This window comes from Oncorhynchus nerka, linkage group LG2 (genome assembly GCF_034236695.1).
Source record: "Oncorhynchus nerka isolate Pitt River linkage group LG2, Oner_Uvic_2.0, whole genome shotgun sequence".
Taxonomy (NCBI): Eukaryota; Metazoa; Chordata; class Actinopteri; order Salmoniformes; family Salmonidae; genus Oncorhynchus; species Oncorhynchus nerka.
The window spans coordinates 27778054-27795632 of NC_088397.1; the positions used below are offsets into that span (position 1 = coordinate 27778054).

A 17579-nucleotide genomic window follows, 5' to 3' on the forward strand; every position below is an offset into this window, starting at 1 on the left:
CTCTTAATTGTCAGTGTTTACTGCTTTGCAATAAAATATTTGAAAGTGAGAGTGAGCTTTCGGGTAATAGACAGCAGAGGGCACTGTTGGCGTGCAAGCAAGCGACAAATGTACGACGTTCATTGGGAACTATTACTGTAAACCAAATAGCTAACGTGTAGCTAGCAGAATATATTTTTTAAGTAACTGTTGCTAGCTAGATGATATCATCACACATTGGATCGAGCTAGCTAGCAAGCTACATGACGTTCGCTGTGAGTACTGTACTTGGCTCCACGCATACAGTACGTGCGGGTTCGTCGTCTGCTATCTTACTAGTAGTACCGCTGGAAGTACAGTGTCCTGGCTCTTGATTTTTTTCCCCTGAACGATTCTGAACTGAGACGAGCGGCTGGATGCAGATGATTGGTAATTGGCAAACTTGCTAGTTAATAATCTATTGATGAATTAGTGACGATCATTATTTAATTTGTTAGCATCATTTCAGTGTTTACTGGTAGCTGCTAGAGACAGTTAGCCAACGGAAGCTGTCTAGCTGGAGGAGACAGTGAACCAGATTGGCGTGCTAGCTAGTTAGCTTCATCTAGTTCAGCTAGTTAACGTCAGCTACGTTTGCTCTCCTTGACTCAGTGTTGGTTTCTAACGTTAGCTGCATTTACTCTAACGTTAGCTAGCTAACTATTTAACAGGAATGTTTTCACTAGCTCGATAGTTATTTGTCTGTATAGCAAATAATTCGTCATATTTCAAGTTGGCTAGCTATCCGTTTTGTTTAGCACAAAAGCTATCTAGCTAGCTATCTAATTTACTAAGCTAGCCAGCTAGCTTGGCTAAACCAATAACACCAGCTAGCAACTTGCACAACGTGTGCAGTAGCTAGCTAACTAGCTAGGTAACTAAAGTTAACTAAGTAAATTGTGTATCAATGCTTCAATAAACACGAGGCTTTATTGCTGTGTAACGTTAGTGTGTAATTCTCAGTTCAGTAGTCCACCTAAATATTATTGTTATTAACTAGTTACTCATTGTTACCCTGACTGTAATTACACTGTGTTGCTTAGTTTGTGTTACAATGAGGCCTATTGTTTGGAGTACTTGTTATAATAATTCTGTATCCCCTTGGGATTTTAGGTCCACAAGAAAGCGAAGAGTTACTGGAGAATGAAGTACAATCATTTCAGCAATCCTCTTCTTCATCCTCAGTCCTCTTGTCCACGACTGATCATATTTGTAGTTTGATCTGGAACACGAGTGACCTAAAACCTCTGGACAGTTCCTGACTGGACTGCTGTTACCTCTGCATTCTCACCTTCCCCGTGATTTCATCTCCATAGCATACCCTTGAAATAAAGGGTCAACCTTTTGGGATAAACATTACACACTTTCTGGGATATAGGAAAGTGTGTAATATATCTCGGATATAGGCCTACACTACAGTTGAGATCTTCTCTGTGAGCAGACTAGGCCTATACATTTTTCCTCGTCTTGTGATATTGTGGTGTTATTCCTTTGGTGAGACCACTATGGAGTGGAATATGGAGTACTGTATGGAGCAGGTTATGCAGAAGGACCTGGGTCGGAGACTACAGGTGGGCCAGGACATCATAGACTCCATCCTGGACAAGGACAAGTCCCAGGACCTGGAGCAGGACCAGACCATGCTGGACAGAATGGTGGATGGTGTCGCTACCAACTGGGTCAACTCCAGCAATTTCAAGGTATGGGATACCATAGGATAGCACTGTCACAGGCAGCCAAAACCTCTGCGCAATAATCACAAGGTCAAAGTGACTGGTGTAACACAAGTGTAGGAAAGAATCTGTCATTCACTGGGACATAATTCAGCAAGGGTGTGTGAGACTGTCACCTGGGGGGAGAATATAACCTACAGGCCATGTGGCTTCAAACTTCACACAAAGGCTCGTTGTGCACACTATTAGGTGAATTGCTTTATAGGCCTTCTTCATGTGTACTGCAGTAATGAGCTGACCAGTATTTTTCATTTGTATTTATTTCACCTTTATTTAACCAGGTAGGCCAGTTGAGAACAAGTTCTCAATTACAACTGCGACCTGGCCAAGATAAAGCAAAGCAGTGCGACACAAACAACAAAACAGAGTTACACATGGGATAAACAAATGTACAGTCAATAACACAATATAAAAAAATATGTCTATGTACAGTGTGCGCAAATGGCGTGAGGAGGTAAGGCAATAAATAGGCTATAGTAGCAAAGTAATTGAAATTTAGCAAATTAACACTGGAGTCATAGATATGCAGATGATTATGTGCAAATAGAAATACTGGTGTGCAAAAGAGCAAGAAAAGTAAATAAAATTTTAAAAAATCAATATAGGGATGAGGTAGGTAGATTGGATGGGCTATGTACAGCTGCAGCGATTGGTTAGCTGCTCAGATAGCTGATGTTTAAAGTTAGAGGGAAATATAAGTTTCCAAATATATCGATTTTTGCAATTCGTTCCAGTCATTGGCAGCAGAGAACTGGAAGGAAAGGTGGCCAAAGTAGATGTTGGCTTTGGGGATGACCAGTGAGATATACCTGCTGGAGCGCGTGCTACGGGTGGGTGTTGTTATCGTGACCAGTGAGCTGAGATAAGGTGGAGCTTTACCTAGCATAGGCTTAGAGATGACCTGGAGCCAGTGGGTCTGGTGATGAATATGTAGCGAGGGCCAGCCGACGAGAACATACAGGCCGCAGTGGTGGGTGGTATAGGGGGCTTTGGTGACAAAACGGATGGCACTGTGATAGACTTCATCCAGTTTGCTGAGTAGAGTGTTGGAGGCTATTTTGTAAATGACCAGTGGGTTAGATCCTGACGACCGTTGATGGCCGCTCACTAGCATGGGGCTTTTAATAGCTGGTTGTCATAAAGAACCCGGGCAGAATGAGGTGGATGGACTCTAAACCCTTTGGTGTCTGTGATCCCTGTGTATCCTAGTACTCTGTTAATTTGAAGGTCTCCTTGACCCCCAGATCCCACCAGAGTAGATCTCACCTTGCCAGTCCTAGAAAATGTGTGATTGTGATACATCAGATGTAGCCTAAGCCTAGCTAGCCTACATGTCCAGCACCCCAAAACATTACATCACCCACCCATTCTTTCACTATTAGGTCTTCACAAGATGAAGGCTAAGAAGTAAGGAATTCATTCTTCCCCAAGGGGACAGTTATCTGTTTTGGTGGCCTGAATCCTTTGTGTTTGATCTTTATCCACTCGAGACGGTGTTCCCCTAGGGACATTTGTCCTGCGAACACTAGCTAACTACACAATCACTGTACTGCTGAAAGGCCATAGTATAATATGGGACTCTAATGTTATCAGCAGAGCAGACCATTTTGGCCCCCTACCCAAGCTTTAGGCTATTATCCTAGCTGATACAATTCCCCAGACTGTTTATGACAGCTATTCCAACTCCACAAATGTCCAGCCGGACTGTCAGTGGTCTCTAACGGCTTCTTCCATTGAGGTGGCGGAGCGGGACACTATCGACAGTATCACAGCTTGTTTTTGTCCAGCTCTGATGTTGAGTAATCTATTGACTGAGCTCAAGCATGGGGTTCGCTGCTTTGATTTGTCTGTGCTTTCAGGCTGGAGCTGACCTCTGAACTCTGTGTGTGATGAAGGGAGATGCCATGGCAACAACTTTGCTGCCACACACACACACACACACGCGCGCACTCACACGCATAGAAAACAGCTTACCTCTCTCGCAGCGAATCAAAATGCTGCACCCTGTGCTGCTCTAGAAACGGTGTCCCCTCCAATCAGAGTGATTGCTCAGAGAGAACAGTAGAGTAATGGGGACATGGACTCCCACGGCGATAGTGGTGAGCTTATTTTACAAACTATCATTAGGCTACCCCAGATAGACACCAGGGCAAACTGGGTATTATCTACCTGGGCTGGCCCCCACAAGTAGAGGGGAGAATGCCACATATGAATGGCTAGGAATCAATGAATAAGCTAAACCCTTACGTGAAGAATGATCAGGATTTAGTTGATTTTCTCTAGGCTCTGTCATTGCCCTACTTGTAAAGACCAGTTAGTTTTTATTATCAGCGCCAGAAGTGCTGTGTTTTTGTTTTAGCATCAGATGGGAATGAAGAAGGAAAGGAAGGCAGGCCTAGTCAAACACTGCAGGACTTTCAGAGGGAGGGGGCACTGCAGCAGGCTCACAGCTCTACACAGCTGTTGACATACAACCTGTTCTGAAATGGTGTGTTTTTGTATTCTGTCACTTCTGAATAGTCTTCAGCAATTAAAGCTATTTACACAGACACATTTTTTGATAAGCAGCCATTATGAATTTGCGTTTACAACCAGCAATAATGTTGTATGTGCGATGTGAACTTATCTACTAGGGAACTTTAGACAGCGGGAAACTGTTGAGAAATTGTTCTCTTTCTACAAATATAAACCCTGGGGTTCTAAAAATTGCACCATAGCCCAAGCAAGAAGCTCAGGTGATGCAACCGTGTTGATTATGGCGTTAGCAGGGATGCTCTCACTACACGTTCATTGATTGTCCTTTGCCACCCCAACGGAAGATGCCTTCCTTAGTGCCAGCCAAGACCTAATCAAATCTCAAAGAGGTTTCCGACATGGTTAATATTTTATTTTCTACTATAGTCCTACAGCAGCATCAGTAGGTTGTTACAATATATATATATATATTATATGTGTTTGAGGGTTTCCTTTGCTTTTTATAAAGGGAACAAAACCAAGATTTATCACATTACCCACAATCCTTTGCAACGGAGCTTGTATTTCAAAGGATTATTTTTTTATGTTATGCATTCTTCTCTCTCAAAATGTCTAACATTTATGCTTTTGTTGAATAGCCTTATGTTATTTAGATAAAAATGTAAGTATTACATTTTTTTATATTTTTATCTTCATTCTTAGGTGGCTTTGTTGGGAATGGAAATACTGACAGCTTTGGTAACAAGACTACAGGAACGGTTTAGGACACAGATTGGAACTGGTAAGCTATCCCTGGCAACTGTATGCATTGTATGCATTACAACACATCTTTATGATTCATAGTTTTCTTGAGTCCTCGTCACCTTGAGTTGTTTTCACACAATTAATATCTTTGTCCTTTGGCCTTCTCCCTCCCTCCCGTTAGTTTTGCCGAGTTTGATAGATCGACTAGGCGACTCAAAGGACCAAGTCCGAGACCAGGACCAAGCTCTTCTGCTAAAGATCATGGACCAAGCTGCTAACCCACAGGTAATGTCAGCACGTACTGTAGACTCACCTACGTGTTAGTATAGAAAATAAACTGTTTCATTATAATAATAAAATACAGACTACAATAAATGTATTTATTTGCAGTATGTATGGGACCGAATGTTAGGAGGATTCAAACACAAGAACAACAGGACCCGGGAGAGTGTCTGCATTTGCCTTATCGCCACGTTAAATGTGTAAGTTCATAATAGCCAGTAATGGTTTAAACGTACTATTTCATCTGTTTTGTCTTACACATTCTTTGCGTGATTTAATTATTATTATTATTATTTTATTTTTTTACAGATATGGAGCTCAAGGCTTGACCCTCAGCAAAATTGTCCCCCACATATGTAATCTTTTAGGAGACCCTACAAGCCAGGTATAGTTACATTATTTTAGGCTATTAAACTATACTGAACAAAAATATAACCGCAACAATTTTAACGATTTTACTGAGTTACAGTTCATATAAGGAAATCAGTCAATTTATATAAGTTCATTAGGCCTCAATCTATGGATTTAACATGACTGAGCAGGGGTTCAGCCAATGGGTGGGCCTGGAAGGCAATAGGCCCACCCACTTGGGAGCCAGGCCCAGGCAATCAGAATTCGTTTTTTTCCCACAAAACAGCTTTATTACAGACAAATACTCCCCAGTTTCATCAGCTGTCCGAGCGGCTGGTCTCAGACGATCCCGCAGGTGAAGAAGCCGGATATGGAGATCCTGGGCTGGTTTGGTCACACGTGGTCTGCGGTTGTGAGGCCGGTTGGACGTACTGCCAAATTCTCTAAAATTATATTCGAGGTGGCTTATGGTAGAGAAATTTACATTTAATGCTCTGGCAACAGCTTTGGTCGACATTCCTGCAGTCAGCTTGCCAATTGCACGCTCCCTAAAAACAGAGACATCTGTGGCATTGTGTTGTGTGACAAAAGTGAAAATTTTAGAATGGCCTTTTATTAACAGGGCTGTAAACAAATTTGTGCACACAATTTGAGATAAATATGCTTTTTGTGCATGTGGAAAAAATCTGGGATATTTTATTTCAGCTCATGAAACATGGGACCAACACTTTATATGTTGCGTTTATATATTTGTTCAGTATACATTGTGGTGTTAAACGGGATTTGACTTTGACAACAGCATTATTGGTGTTTTAGAACTCTGGTGGTTGACCAACAGTGTTACAGATTCCATGTGAACTCGTCAGACTTCAGTCCTTTCCTGATATCTCTTGTCTGTTTATTCCTTGCAATTAGCCTGTTTTGTAGACTTTTTCAAAAAGGCTTTGCTCTTTCTCCTGTCATCACGCACTTCAACAGCATTTCCCACTTCCTGTCGGGAACCGGAAGCTGTGTCCATGGACCTCTCTTCCTGTACTGATATAGTGCCAGCCATCTTTTATCATTGTCATATCCACAACTAAATTGACTATTACAGTCAATAAGAGAGGATCTCATTTTATGTTCAATCCAGACAAATGATTATGTCGAGCGGTTAGTGGGCAGGCAGATGTGTGAAGCCGTGTTAATCTGCTCTGTTTTATTTCCTGACACACAGGTGCGAGACGGGGCCATGAACTGTCTTGTTGAAATCTACAGACACGTCGGGGAGCGGGTGCGGATGGACCTGGGGAAAAAGGGACTGCCACAGTCACGGTACCTTCATTCTGATACCAAGGCTTTCTGTTGAAGTGCAATCACCATGACCCAGTTCTCTGGTATCTCCAGGGAGCCCGACTGTCTGCTTTTAGGCTTGCGCCTCCTCATAATTGTATGATGATGCCTTTAAAACAATATACTGTCTTTTGTCTTTCCAGGTTGAATGTCATTTTCAGTAAATTTGATGAAGTTCAAAGATCGGGGAACATGATCCTGTCCCCTGTCTCAGGTAAGCACAGTACTTCCTTTTTCTCACTGTTGTACTTTCCTTCTGTCCAACAACACATGGAGATATTCATCCCTTTCCATTGAGCTTTGTTATATTGAAACGTTCTGGTGTAGTGCAAGCAGCGCCCTGGGATTATGACTATGCTTAGGGAGTAATGGGGATCTCATATCCAATCTGGGCCCATATCAATAAAGCATCTAAGCATAGAATTTGCAGAGAATTTTCCTGCCCAGCATGAAATGCAACTTATAGTGTATTTGAAGTTTAAAAAGGCTTCTAAAGTTTGTAATTTGCCCTAACGGAAAAATGGGATCAACACCTACGAACATTTCTATTAATTATAATGCACAATGCACATAGTAATTCACATTTCCTGTTGCTGCAGGGTTATTTTCCTGCTGTGTGAAACTGGTCAAATTAAGATGAGATGTATGTACAGGTGGGGATCTGATCCTAGGTCAGCACTCCTACTCTGAGGCGCTTTGTAGATACAGAACCTGGGCTCAGACCACTTAGAGCTGGACAGAAAACCAACAACAGAGAAACCAGTTCTGTGTCCATGCTCTTTCAGAAGAGAACAGTTAGTATGCATTGAGCAGTCTCTCTGCAGCAATGCAGGGCTGCAGGCAGGGGGTCAGATTCTCCTTTCAGCTGCTCTCTATTGGACATGTTCTTGGTATTCTGCACACGGAGTAGGGCCTTACCCTGACGCAGCAGTATTGAAGCAGGACCGACTGATATCGGAGCTGTGTATCTTTGTTGCTGCGACTGTCTCATTTTCCTCTCCTCGGGCCTGTTAAGTCTGGGACAAAAAGGGTGTAATTGCTGTGGTCGCGAGGCTTCACTTTCATCACAAGAGTTCACCCTGTAGAGATTAGACTGGAGCTGCTGTAATCTCTGCTTTCATTTAGTAGGCTGAACGACTTCATATCAAACCTGAGCAAATTGGCCAAAGCAAGGTGTCATGCTAGTTCGTTTATGGTAATGCCTCAATGACGTCATTGCCCGACATCTCATTGAAGTTTTCTATTCACCTAGTGGGCCAAAGAAAGGGGAAAACCCTTTGCTGTTAACACAGTTCCCCCCCCCCCCCCCCTATGCGGCTCGAAGGTTAACCAGGCATAAAGGCAATGCCTTGGCCTTGCCTCTACCACACCAGATACATCAAAGGGCTCCCTCTCCTGTGCAGCTGACAGCTCATGAATGTCAACTGTCCAAGCAAGTGGAAAGAACTCTCTCTCTGCCCAGGAATCCTATGTCCTATTCATTTGGTACCAACCCGATTGAAACGGGGAGGTATTACATCTGAATTTGTCCAATGAGAAACACTCGTTTTCTTCTTTTTTTAACGGCATAGCCCTAATACTGTATCTGTATCTGGGCTGTTGGGCTGGTGACGGGAAAGGGAGAGACAGAGAGGATTAGCCTAGGAAGAAGGAGCAACACCAGGGACTCTGCTGCAGGCTCTTATTTTGGAGGAGAGAGAGGTGTCATTTTGCCATCCGTGCAGTCACAAGACCTAGCTAGAGGGGAGGGGAAGGAGTAGCCCGGAGTACGGAGGTAGACACAATAGAGAAGAGACAGACCTACGGCAGTGTTTGTCCTTGTTGCTCACTGTTACTTAGCTCTGTTTAGTGTGTGGAATCAACAGCCCTGCTATGACCACAGGAGAAGGTATGGATCTCTTTTCTCTCTACAAAGGCCCTTTATAGCTACTGTATAGGTAGATGAGCTATAGTCGTGTTTGCGTTGGGATTATTAGCCTATGTTATGAATATGGTGTTTACAGGTGGCCCCCGTAGGTAAATGAAAGGAAGCGATGTTGTTGAGAACTGCAGGAGATTTCATACAGGATGTATCTTTCTTTCATTTCTTATTAAGGAAATAGTTTGGGCTATTTATGTTACTGTGTTTGACATTGTACTAAGATGATGTTAGATACAAGGCAAATTAGGCTTGGTTCATTTGAACTCATATTCCTCCCCTTTGGATAACTTGGACACATGTTTTGGTCAGAAGAAAGAGAGGATGACTGAGTGTTACTTCCTGTCTACTTCCTCATCACTTCCTTGTTGCCAGTAGATAGTCAATTAAAGTGCCCACTGTGCTCTGTGGGTAGCCCTCCTCCCTGATCCTAATGTCTCAGAACCAGATGTTCTGCAAACACTAGCGAGAATCTCACATTAGGAGCCACCCGTGTCCTTGGTTCTCCCTTTTGAAGTCAATACTATTCATAACAATAATGTGATTCCTAGATTCTCCTGAATGCAAGTGCACCCGAAAACGACAATGGAAATGCGACAATTCCTCCAGCCAAGGGCTTCGACCACAGTTTTTCACCCCAGCAACTGTGCCGTTCAGCTCTTAAATGAGCTACAGGTGGAGTTTCCTCCCCGTTAAAGGCTTCAATTGAATCCTTCACCTCAGCCACCGTGTCTGAGTTTTCTCCAGCTAAAGTCTCAGTGGAATCCTTCACTTTAGCGACGTACTTTAGCTACCTCTTAGAGATCCATCACTCCAGTCCGTTCAATAAATTGGAACAGAGTCGTCGTAATCATCAGATTGGGCTTCATCTACCTCCTTCGCCTTGTCAGGTGCACAGAAATGAGCTAAACCCAACATTTGCCGTGTTAGTCTACCGTGTTAGTCTACCCGTAAAGGCTTATCTAAGGTTTAGTGCGTGGCCTTTGGACTTATTCATCAAATTAACAAAGTCCCCTTGATATGGAGTTTCCTCCTGTTCTCATCAACTTGTTTTGCATGTCCATTTTCATTCCCACGCCACACTCACACCCAGTAGGATCCACACACGATAAGAATTCGCTCTCATAAAACTCTACTGACTAACGTCTGTAAGCTGACCAGACTATCATGTCATTTGGAGCAGTGCATTCTTACTCTCCTGAGGCTTTGCTTTTACAAATGCTTTCTCTGAGTATGCACTGTTATCTTGAGACCAAGGGCACATCCTAGCTTTAACTTGAACCCAAACACCAAATGTGCTTGCGAGGGAGATGCTACAGCTATTTAAGGTCAGAGGTGCCGTGGTGTGCTGTTTTATTTGTTTTTTGAAGCTACTTTTGCTGCTTGTTTGAGTGATTTGAGATGGCCGGGAGTTCCACGCTACAAGTATCATGGCTCTATATTTTAGGGTGCATTGCTTTGAATTCGTTTTGGGCTTTAGGGAATAAGAAGATACTTTTAGTTGCTTGCCTTGTGGACTATGAATGTCTGTCAGAGCTGTGCGTTAGCTGATTGAATAGACAGTTTGGGAGTAACAAAAAATGAGAAGTGACAATTTTCTTCCCTACTTTGAGCCAGGAAACGTCAACATGCTGTTGACCTTAGCGCTCTTGGAACATTGCAGGACAAAAACGCTGTAGCTTTAGTATGTCTTTCTTCGCGGCACCTGACCATATTACCGGGCAGAAGTCAAGATACCATCAAATTGAGCCTGTAGGACTTGTTTGATCAGTTGTGGTAACCTAGTCCTGACAGTTTACAGTCTTAAGGTGACACCAAGAAGTTTAGTTTCCTCAACTTGTTCTATAACCACATTTTTCATAACCAGATCCAGCATAGGTTTACAGCAGGGGTCTCCAACAGATTGATCGCCAGCTACCAGTCGCTCGCCAAACAATTCTGAAAGTACATGCAATTTTCACGTGTTCTGCTGCAAACTGTCATAAACAAATCTCATAAGTATCAGAGGCCGCAAGCTCACAGCTACTGTTTAATCAACTCAACATTGACATTTATCCCACCCCTGGTTAGCCGCTATTGGCTTAAAAAGCCAAACCTAACACAATGTCCGCCAATTCATTTCCAGCAATATTGCCCAACTGTCTGGGTGTTGCGCATGTTTGTCTATCACTTTGTGTGTAGCCAGTTGATGTGATGACCGTCTTGTGGGTTGACAGAAATACTTTCCCCAAAACCATCTCAATTAAATGTTATATACAAAGTAGGCTTACCTGGCAGAATTATATCCTTTGTATCATATTATTTGTTATTTTCAAACTTTTCCATGAAATGAGAAGCAGGAGTGCAGAATTGTCACTGGACCGGCACATTCGTCACTCGAATTAAAGGGCCAGATGCACAATTAAAGGGAATTGCACCCCGAAAAATATTTGTTTGTTTTCTTCCAGACCTAAAAAAAAAAGTGATTTAACCAATGACATTCCGGCTCAGAACATCTAATTCCGTTGTTTCTCTATGAACAATTTGATTTTTGAGAGTGAAAAACAAAAGAAAATCTAAAACCCAGGGAGAATACAAATTTAAAAAATCTAATTTTATAGAGCCCCCCCCTTAAGTGGTTTATTAACCATTATTTTACCAGGTATATTGACAGAAAACAGTGCGGTACTTTCTCTTGTACAGTATGGAACGGGGAAGAGTTGCAAGGGAGAGGAAAATTGAAGAATGTTCCTATTTGAAAGCTAGAAAAAATGTGTAGCTCGTGACATGTTTCATTTTTTAAAAGTAGCTCTCATATTAGAAAAGGTGTGGAGACACCTGATCTAGAGCTTAAGGAATGATTTGTACTGAAATACTATGCTCTTAGATATATCCAGAACTAGTTTATTTGTTGGCTACCCATTCTGAAACTAACTTCAACTCTTTGTTTAGAGTTGCAGTATTTTCACTAGCTTGTTTAAGGCTAGTGGTTAATCATTAGTAAAAATAGAAAACAGTAACGGGCCAAGACAGCTCCCTTGCGGAATTACACAGTTTACATGCATTAGATTAGAGAGGCTTCCATTGAGGGAAAAAACGGATTTCTATTCGATTGCCATATACTTGCTCAAAAGCAGAGGGTGTAAAGCCATAACATATACGTTTTTCCGCTAACAGATTATGGTCAATAATATCAAAGGCTGCACTGAAATTGATCACGATGGTTTACCGTTCTTGGGAAGCAGAATGACTTTAGCTTCCTTCTATGTCTGAGGGAAAGAATGTTTCTCCAAGCTCAGATTGAAGATATGAGAAATAGGAGCTGCAACATACTCTGCTACTATCCTCAGTAGCTTTCCATCTAAATTGTCAATACCAGGTGGTTTCTCATTTTTAAAGTTACCGGCCAGAAACAATTTGTTCACCTCTATGATAGATTTGTTTTATTTTATGTTAATTTACATAGTTTTTCTTTCATAATTATTATGGAGATCTAACCAGAGTGAAGAGATGGGATGCATGGGATGGGTTATGTGCACATGTAGGCCTATTCAACATTCATTCATTCAGGCCACACCGGATGGATTGTTTTGATGCTGGCATCTTTTCACTCCTATTTGTCTCGTTGATTGTGAGAAATGACTCCTGAAATGTATGCGTTTCCTTGCAGAAATTGCGTTCATGCTTGAAACGAATGGGGCTGTTGAATTGTGCTGGTCCTGTGTTGTCCGGTGCTTGAGTAGCTCCCCGGTGAGAAAGTCTCTGTGTGAGAGAATGGCTGGTTTGTGTTCAAGGTATCGGATGGTGAAGAGGAAGAGCTAGCTGTGTGTTGATAGCCGGTGTCCTCCGGTACCGTGGAGAATAATGGAGCCTTTTCCTCAGAGGCACTGTAGGTTGAATACCACAGTATCACTTTCAGGTTGAAGCTGTCGTTGCTCTCTTCTCAAACAACTGGTGCATTTATCAGGGGGCACTGCCATCTAGGGGATGAATTAGTGAACGTCTGGTTTGCGTGACATTACTGCATTATAAAGTAGGTCTCATGTGCTTATGATTCATTGCTGATTTTGTTGTATTCTTTTAGGATGCACTCATGCATATTGACCTGGAACCATAGGTTATGTGTCTAAAATTGTCTTTCCAAACACTGTTGTCTATGTTCTTTAACGAGACAGGATGTTTTGTATTCAGACCAGTTGTACTGCCCTTGCTCACACAGAGGCCAGGGTTTTTCTGCATAGAAAAGTATTGGGCGGAGCGCCTAAGTGTTATTTTTCTCGGATGGAACGTTTTCAGTGTAAACTTAAAGGAAGTAAAACTAACAATCACCTAAATAAAAGCTAGAGAGTCAGGGAAAATTAAAAAAAATTGAGTATTTTTGTCATGGCATGGGGCCCCCATTGATTTTGTTATAACGTTTTGAGTCACTCAGATAGCATAAGCCATGACAAAATAATTGTAGGAAATTTGCTTTAAAACAGCTTCTGAAGTTTTTGGACTGTGACTGCACCATTGGCCACTCCCATGGCCACACCCATGGCCACACCCACCAACTAAGGCCCTTTTTATATGGTATTCCCTCATGTCTCTCATCACTCACCAGTGATGGCGCTAGGCTCACTGACCTGTTAAGATTGAATTCACCGCTCATCACTTTCTGCCTGGCTCCTCCCACTCCCAGGCTGGGTGTCATATCATGGTGATAGAGAGGGTGTGCCCTTGCCTCCTCTCCCCACTGTGGGAGGTGGAGCTGTCCATCTGCTTTCTCTGTCGTCCCTGCTCCACGGGCCGGCTCACTGCGCTCACTTGGGAGGGACACCTAGCATCACAGCACATCAAGCGCTTGTGTGTTACTGGGAGAGAGTGTGAACTGTGCATCAGGAGGGCAGCCATAGCCTGAGCCACGGGTGCTCACCAGGGAAGGGAGAGTGTAGCTGGTACTGCTAGCTGCCTGCAGCGAGGGAGCTAGCTGGGAGACCTGTGGAGACCGGAGACTATGAGAGGAGGGGGTCTGGAGTGGACTGTCTGTCGACATGCTGAGGAAGCTCGTCTGCAGGAAGATCTGTGCCTGTAAGCTCTGCTTCTCTTTCTTCTTGACACGTGGTGGGGGGTGGAGGTAGAGGAGAGGAGAGGCCCATTGTATTAATATTAATGAGCGCCGTGGAGGAATGTGGGTCAGGTCAAAAGTGTGGGAGGGAGTCACCTGTCACTAAGATGAAGATTGGGGAGACAGACATTTTCAGCTGAGGAGTGACAGACCGGAGAGGACAGCTGGGTACACAGTATGCACTATAAAGACTGAAGGCTCAGACAATCTGAAGGCTATCGGTAACAATGTCTGGATTTTATGAGCTACGCTCATCACAGCTGGTGTTGATGACAGCGGTATGCTCAGCGCTGGGTTTTATATGATTTTTTATTCGACACTCACCTTGTTGTGATATTGACAGCGTGCCTCGTTTTAATATTGCAATGGGGGAGAGAAACAATGTGAGGTAGATGACACATAACTGATGTGATGTGTTGGTGTGCTGCCCCTGTGTTGTGTGGACCTCTGAATAATGCACAGGGTTGTGTTTCATTGATCGCTGGTCCGGCAGACTACTTTGCTCCCTCCGGGCCGACTGACCGGGACTGACGTGTTCAGTACACTACCGTTTGGGGGGGTAGTCACTTCACTTCCACAGCATGAGGGCGCAACCACCGGTTACCGGAATCAGACCGAGACAATTACCTACAGAATGAACTCTGATGACCCCCAATGTGTGTGTGTGTGTGTGTAAATGCCAAAAGGTTATGCAGGCTTCTGTGTTGTTGTAGGAGAGGATGGGATTGAGCACATGGTGCTGATATAAAACGTTCTTAGTTTGTTTAGTACAGTCGGCATTCAAATTGTGCCAGACCGTAAATAACTCGAATCCTCTGTTTTGCCTTCCCTCCCAGATAAGAACTACGATGATGATGATTCGGTGGACGGGGGGCGGTCCTCCTCTTCTAAGGGCCCCTCGTCAGGGAAGAAGGCAGTGAGCACGGGGTCGTTCCGTAGGCCCAGCTCTGCTTCCAGCACCAAATCAACAGGTGAGACGCCCCTTCCGGTTCGCACCAGCAGAACCAGCAGTATGCCAGCAGTATAAGTGATGTTACGTCGAGCCATGTGTATTTTAACACTGTCAAATGTGATTTGTTCTTTCTCCTACCACAGTATTCCTTTCCTTTGCTTCCTCGAGAATCCTTGTCTGTGTGCGTGCGTTGTTTCTGTTTTTTAGACATTATGATGACTAGATTATCGAGATAAGCCTTTATTTGGCAACGGGTAATAACAGGGCTCTGCATTGCAACCATTTTACTCACGTATGCACATGGAATTTTCATTTAGGAGCACCAGTGCGCCTCGAAAAATGAATGATTCTAGCTTTAATATCTCAAATACTTTTCATTGTGCTCCTAAATTTGTTTGTGTGCGCAAACATTTTTCAACTTTTTGTAAAAAAGGTCAGCGTAGAGCCTTGAATAATGACCTCTGTCCAGGATTTGTATGGAAGATAATTCACTGTGGAGCTCGACACTGGATAGTGTCTATAACCCAGTCACTGTGGAGCTGTGGAGCTGTCTATAACAGAGATAGTGTCTCTACAACCAAGTCACTGTGGAGCTGTCTATAACAGAGATAGTGTCTCTACAACCAAGTCACTGTGGAGCTGTCTATAACAGAGATAGTGTCTATAACCCAGTCACTGTGGAGCTGTCTATAACAGAGATAGTGTCTCTATAACCCAGTCACTGGGTTATAGAGACTGTGGAGCTGTCTAGTGTCTATCTGTACCCTTGGAACAGTGCAGATGGTGAGGATGATGTAATGGAATCAGAACGCAGAGAGAAACAGAATACAAATTGATAGAAACATGGGATAATGAGCATTGAGCGTGATATACCCGGCATGAACTCCATAAGGCTGCAGCCAATCCAAGTTTAACATTTGTGTGAATAATAGCCTACTAGAATAGCTTCCTGGTAAAGTTAACAATTCGACCCGGTGTTCCTCTGCTTGTATCAGGGAGAGATGGTCCTAGTGCGGCTGCTGCAGGGGCTGTGGATGAGGAGGACTTCATCTGTGCCTTTGAGGAAGTGTTTAACATTTGTGTGAATAATAGCCTACTAGAATAGCTTCCTGGTAAAGTTAACAATTCGAACCGGTGTTCCTCTGCTTGTATCAGGGAGAGATGGTCCTAGTGCGGCTGCTGCAGGGGCTGTGGATGAGGAGGACTTCATCCGTGCCTTCGAGGAAGTGTCCACTATGGAAGTACGTGTTCACTTTAATCACAATAGCAAAATCATTCTGCGCTATTCTCCCTTGGGCACGTGAAACTGGTCCTATGTTACACGTCGTATATTAAACCCATTAGGAATGTGCTTCCGCTAAGTGATTCTTCTTCTCTCCTCCTCTCAGCTTTTCTCTAACAGGGAAATGGAGGATGCCATGACCAAGATCAGGGAGGTGCTGGCTGACGACAAACGAGACTGGGAGCACAGAGTCACTGCGGTAAGAGACGTCCAACCAATCGGCCCTCGCCTCCAGATGACTTCATCACACTGGCTGCCTTCCAGTATCCACGCTAGCGTACCACTTGACGCCATGTATTGGCCAGGCATTCCAAGTGTGGATTTTTTGGATTGTAGCCAGTGACTATTAGGTGGCTGTTTCTATTAAGCAGTCACGTCTATCATTTGATTGGAAGTGTGACGTCGATTGACGGCTTGCCGGTTTCCGCTGCGTCTCCTTCTTCTCCAGTTGAAGAAGATGCGTTCTCTGCTCCTGGCGGGAGCGGTGGAGTTTGACGGTTTCTCCCAGCAGCTGCGTCTCACAGAGGCAGCCCTCAAGATGTCCTCTAAAGACCTGCGCTCTCAGGTGGTCAGAGAGGCTTGTATCACTCTGGGGTAAGGAGGCCTCTCGTCCTGTTCTCTTACTCACGGTATCAATTCAAAAGCAAACAAGCTTTATTTAATGTCACCAAAGCCATTCTATGATTACGTTATACAATATCAATGCAATTTACACTCTTTATTGTACAGCCCCATCAGTATAAAATAAGATAGTATTGATATCATAATAACTTGTGTCCGTATGGTCCCTCTATCCTGCAGCCACCTGTCCTACATCCTGGGGAACAGGTTTGACCACTGTGCAGAGTCCATCATGCCCACTCTCCTAACCCTGGTCTCTAACTCGGCCAAGGTCATGGCCACATCCGGCATCGCTGTCATACGACTCATCATCAGGGTGAGTGAACAATAAAGTTATTTACATTTTGAATTGAGTTGAATTGAGCTGGGGGGGGTTCCGTTGAGTTGAGTGTCAGTCAGACAAGATGGTCATGGGGCTAGCCTTTTTTTGTTTGGAACGCGAACACATTTCTCCTTCCCGAATGGCTGCAAATTACATTCCACCGCATTCCCATGTGGGCATTCGTTGTTGGTGGTTGCTTGCGATTTGTTCTCCAAAGATGCCTCGTGTGTTCCTCACGCTTCTATCCTAGAACAGCTAGTAACGTAAGGAGTGTAAACTGGACCTGCGACATGACGATGACTATATTTCTGTCCTCTCTCTGTCTTCCAGCATACACACTACCCTCGTCTCATTCCTATCGTGACCAGCAGCTGCCAGTCGAAATCTGTGGCCGTAAGAAGGTAAACAAACAAAGAAATAGCCTCAGAAAGACTTATCCCTGATCGCACGCCAGCTGAGCGTC

At 43.7% G+C, this 17579-nt stretch overlaps 1 protein-coding gene and 1 non-coding gene across 2 annotated transcripts in view; one reads left to right on the forward strand and one right to left on the reverse strand.

The window, feature by feature from the left end:
* Nucleotides 1-92: 92 nt before the first annotated feature.
* The window catches only part of LOC115133611 (CLIP-associating protein 1-like), a 38928-nt gene continuing 21441 nt past the window's right edge, over nucleotides 93-17579 (forward strand). Inside the window, exons 1-14 of the mRNA XM_065025529.1 lie at nucleotides 93-408; nucleotides 1132-1718; nucleotides 4929-5007; nucleotides 5152-5255; nucleotides 5361-5452; nucleotides 5562-5637; nucleotides 6820-6917; nucleotides 7079-7149; nucleotides 14776-14910; nucleotides 16047-16132; nucleotides 16280-16372; nucleotides 16622-16767; nucleotides 16975-17110; nucleotides 17447-17517. Coding sequence (XP_064881601.1) covers nucleotides 1524-1718; nucleotides 4929-5007; nucleotides 5152-5255; nucleotides 5361-5452; nucleotides 5562-5637; nucleotides 6820-6917; nucleotides 7079-7149; nucleotides 14776-14910; nucleotides 16047-16132; nucleotides 16280-16372; nucleotides 16622-16767; nucleotides 16975-17110; nucleotides 17447-17517 — 1382 coding nt within the window. The 5' untranslated portion in view covers nucleotides 93-408; nucleotides 1132-1523. The remainder of the gene's footprint in view (nucleotides 409-1131; nucleotides 1719-4928; nucleotides 5008-5151; nucleotides 5256-5360; nucleotides 5453-5561; nucleotides 5638-6819; nucleotides 6918-7078; nucleotides 7150-14775; nucleotides 14911-16046; nucleotides 16133-16279; nucleotides 16373-16621; nucleotides 16768-16974; nucleotides 17111-17446; nucleotides 17518-17579) is intronic.
* On the reverse strand, nucleotides 4447-4572 carry LOC115146489 (U4atac minor spliceosomal RNA). Its single transcript, XR_003866167.2, has one exon. It is a non-coding gene; the product is annotated as a U4atac minor spliceosomal RNA (small nuclear RNA).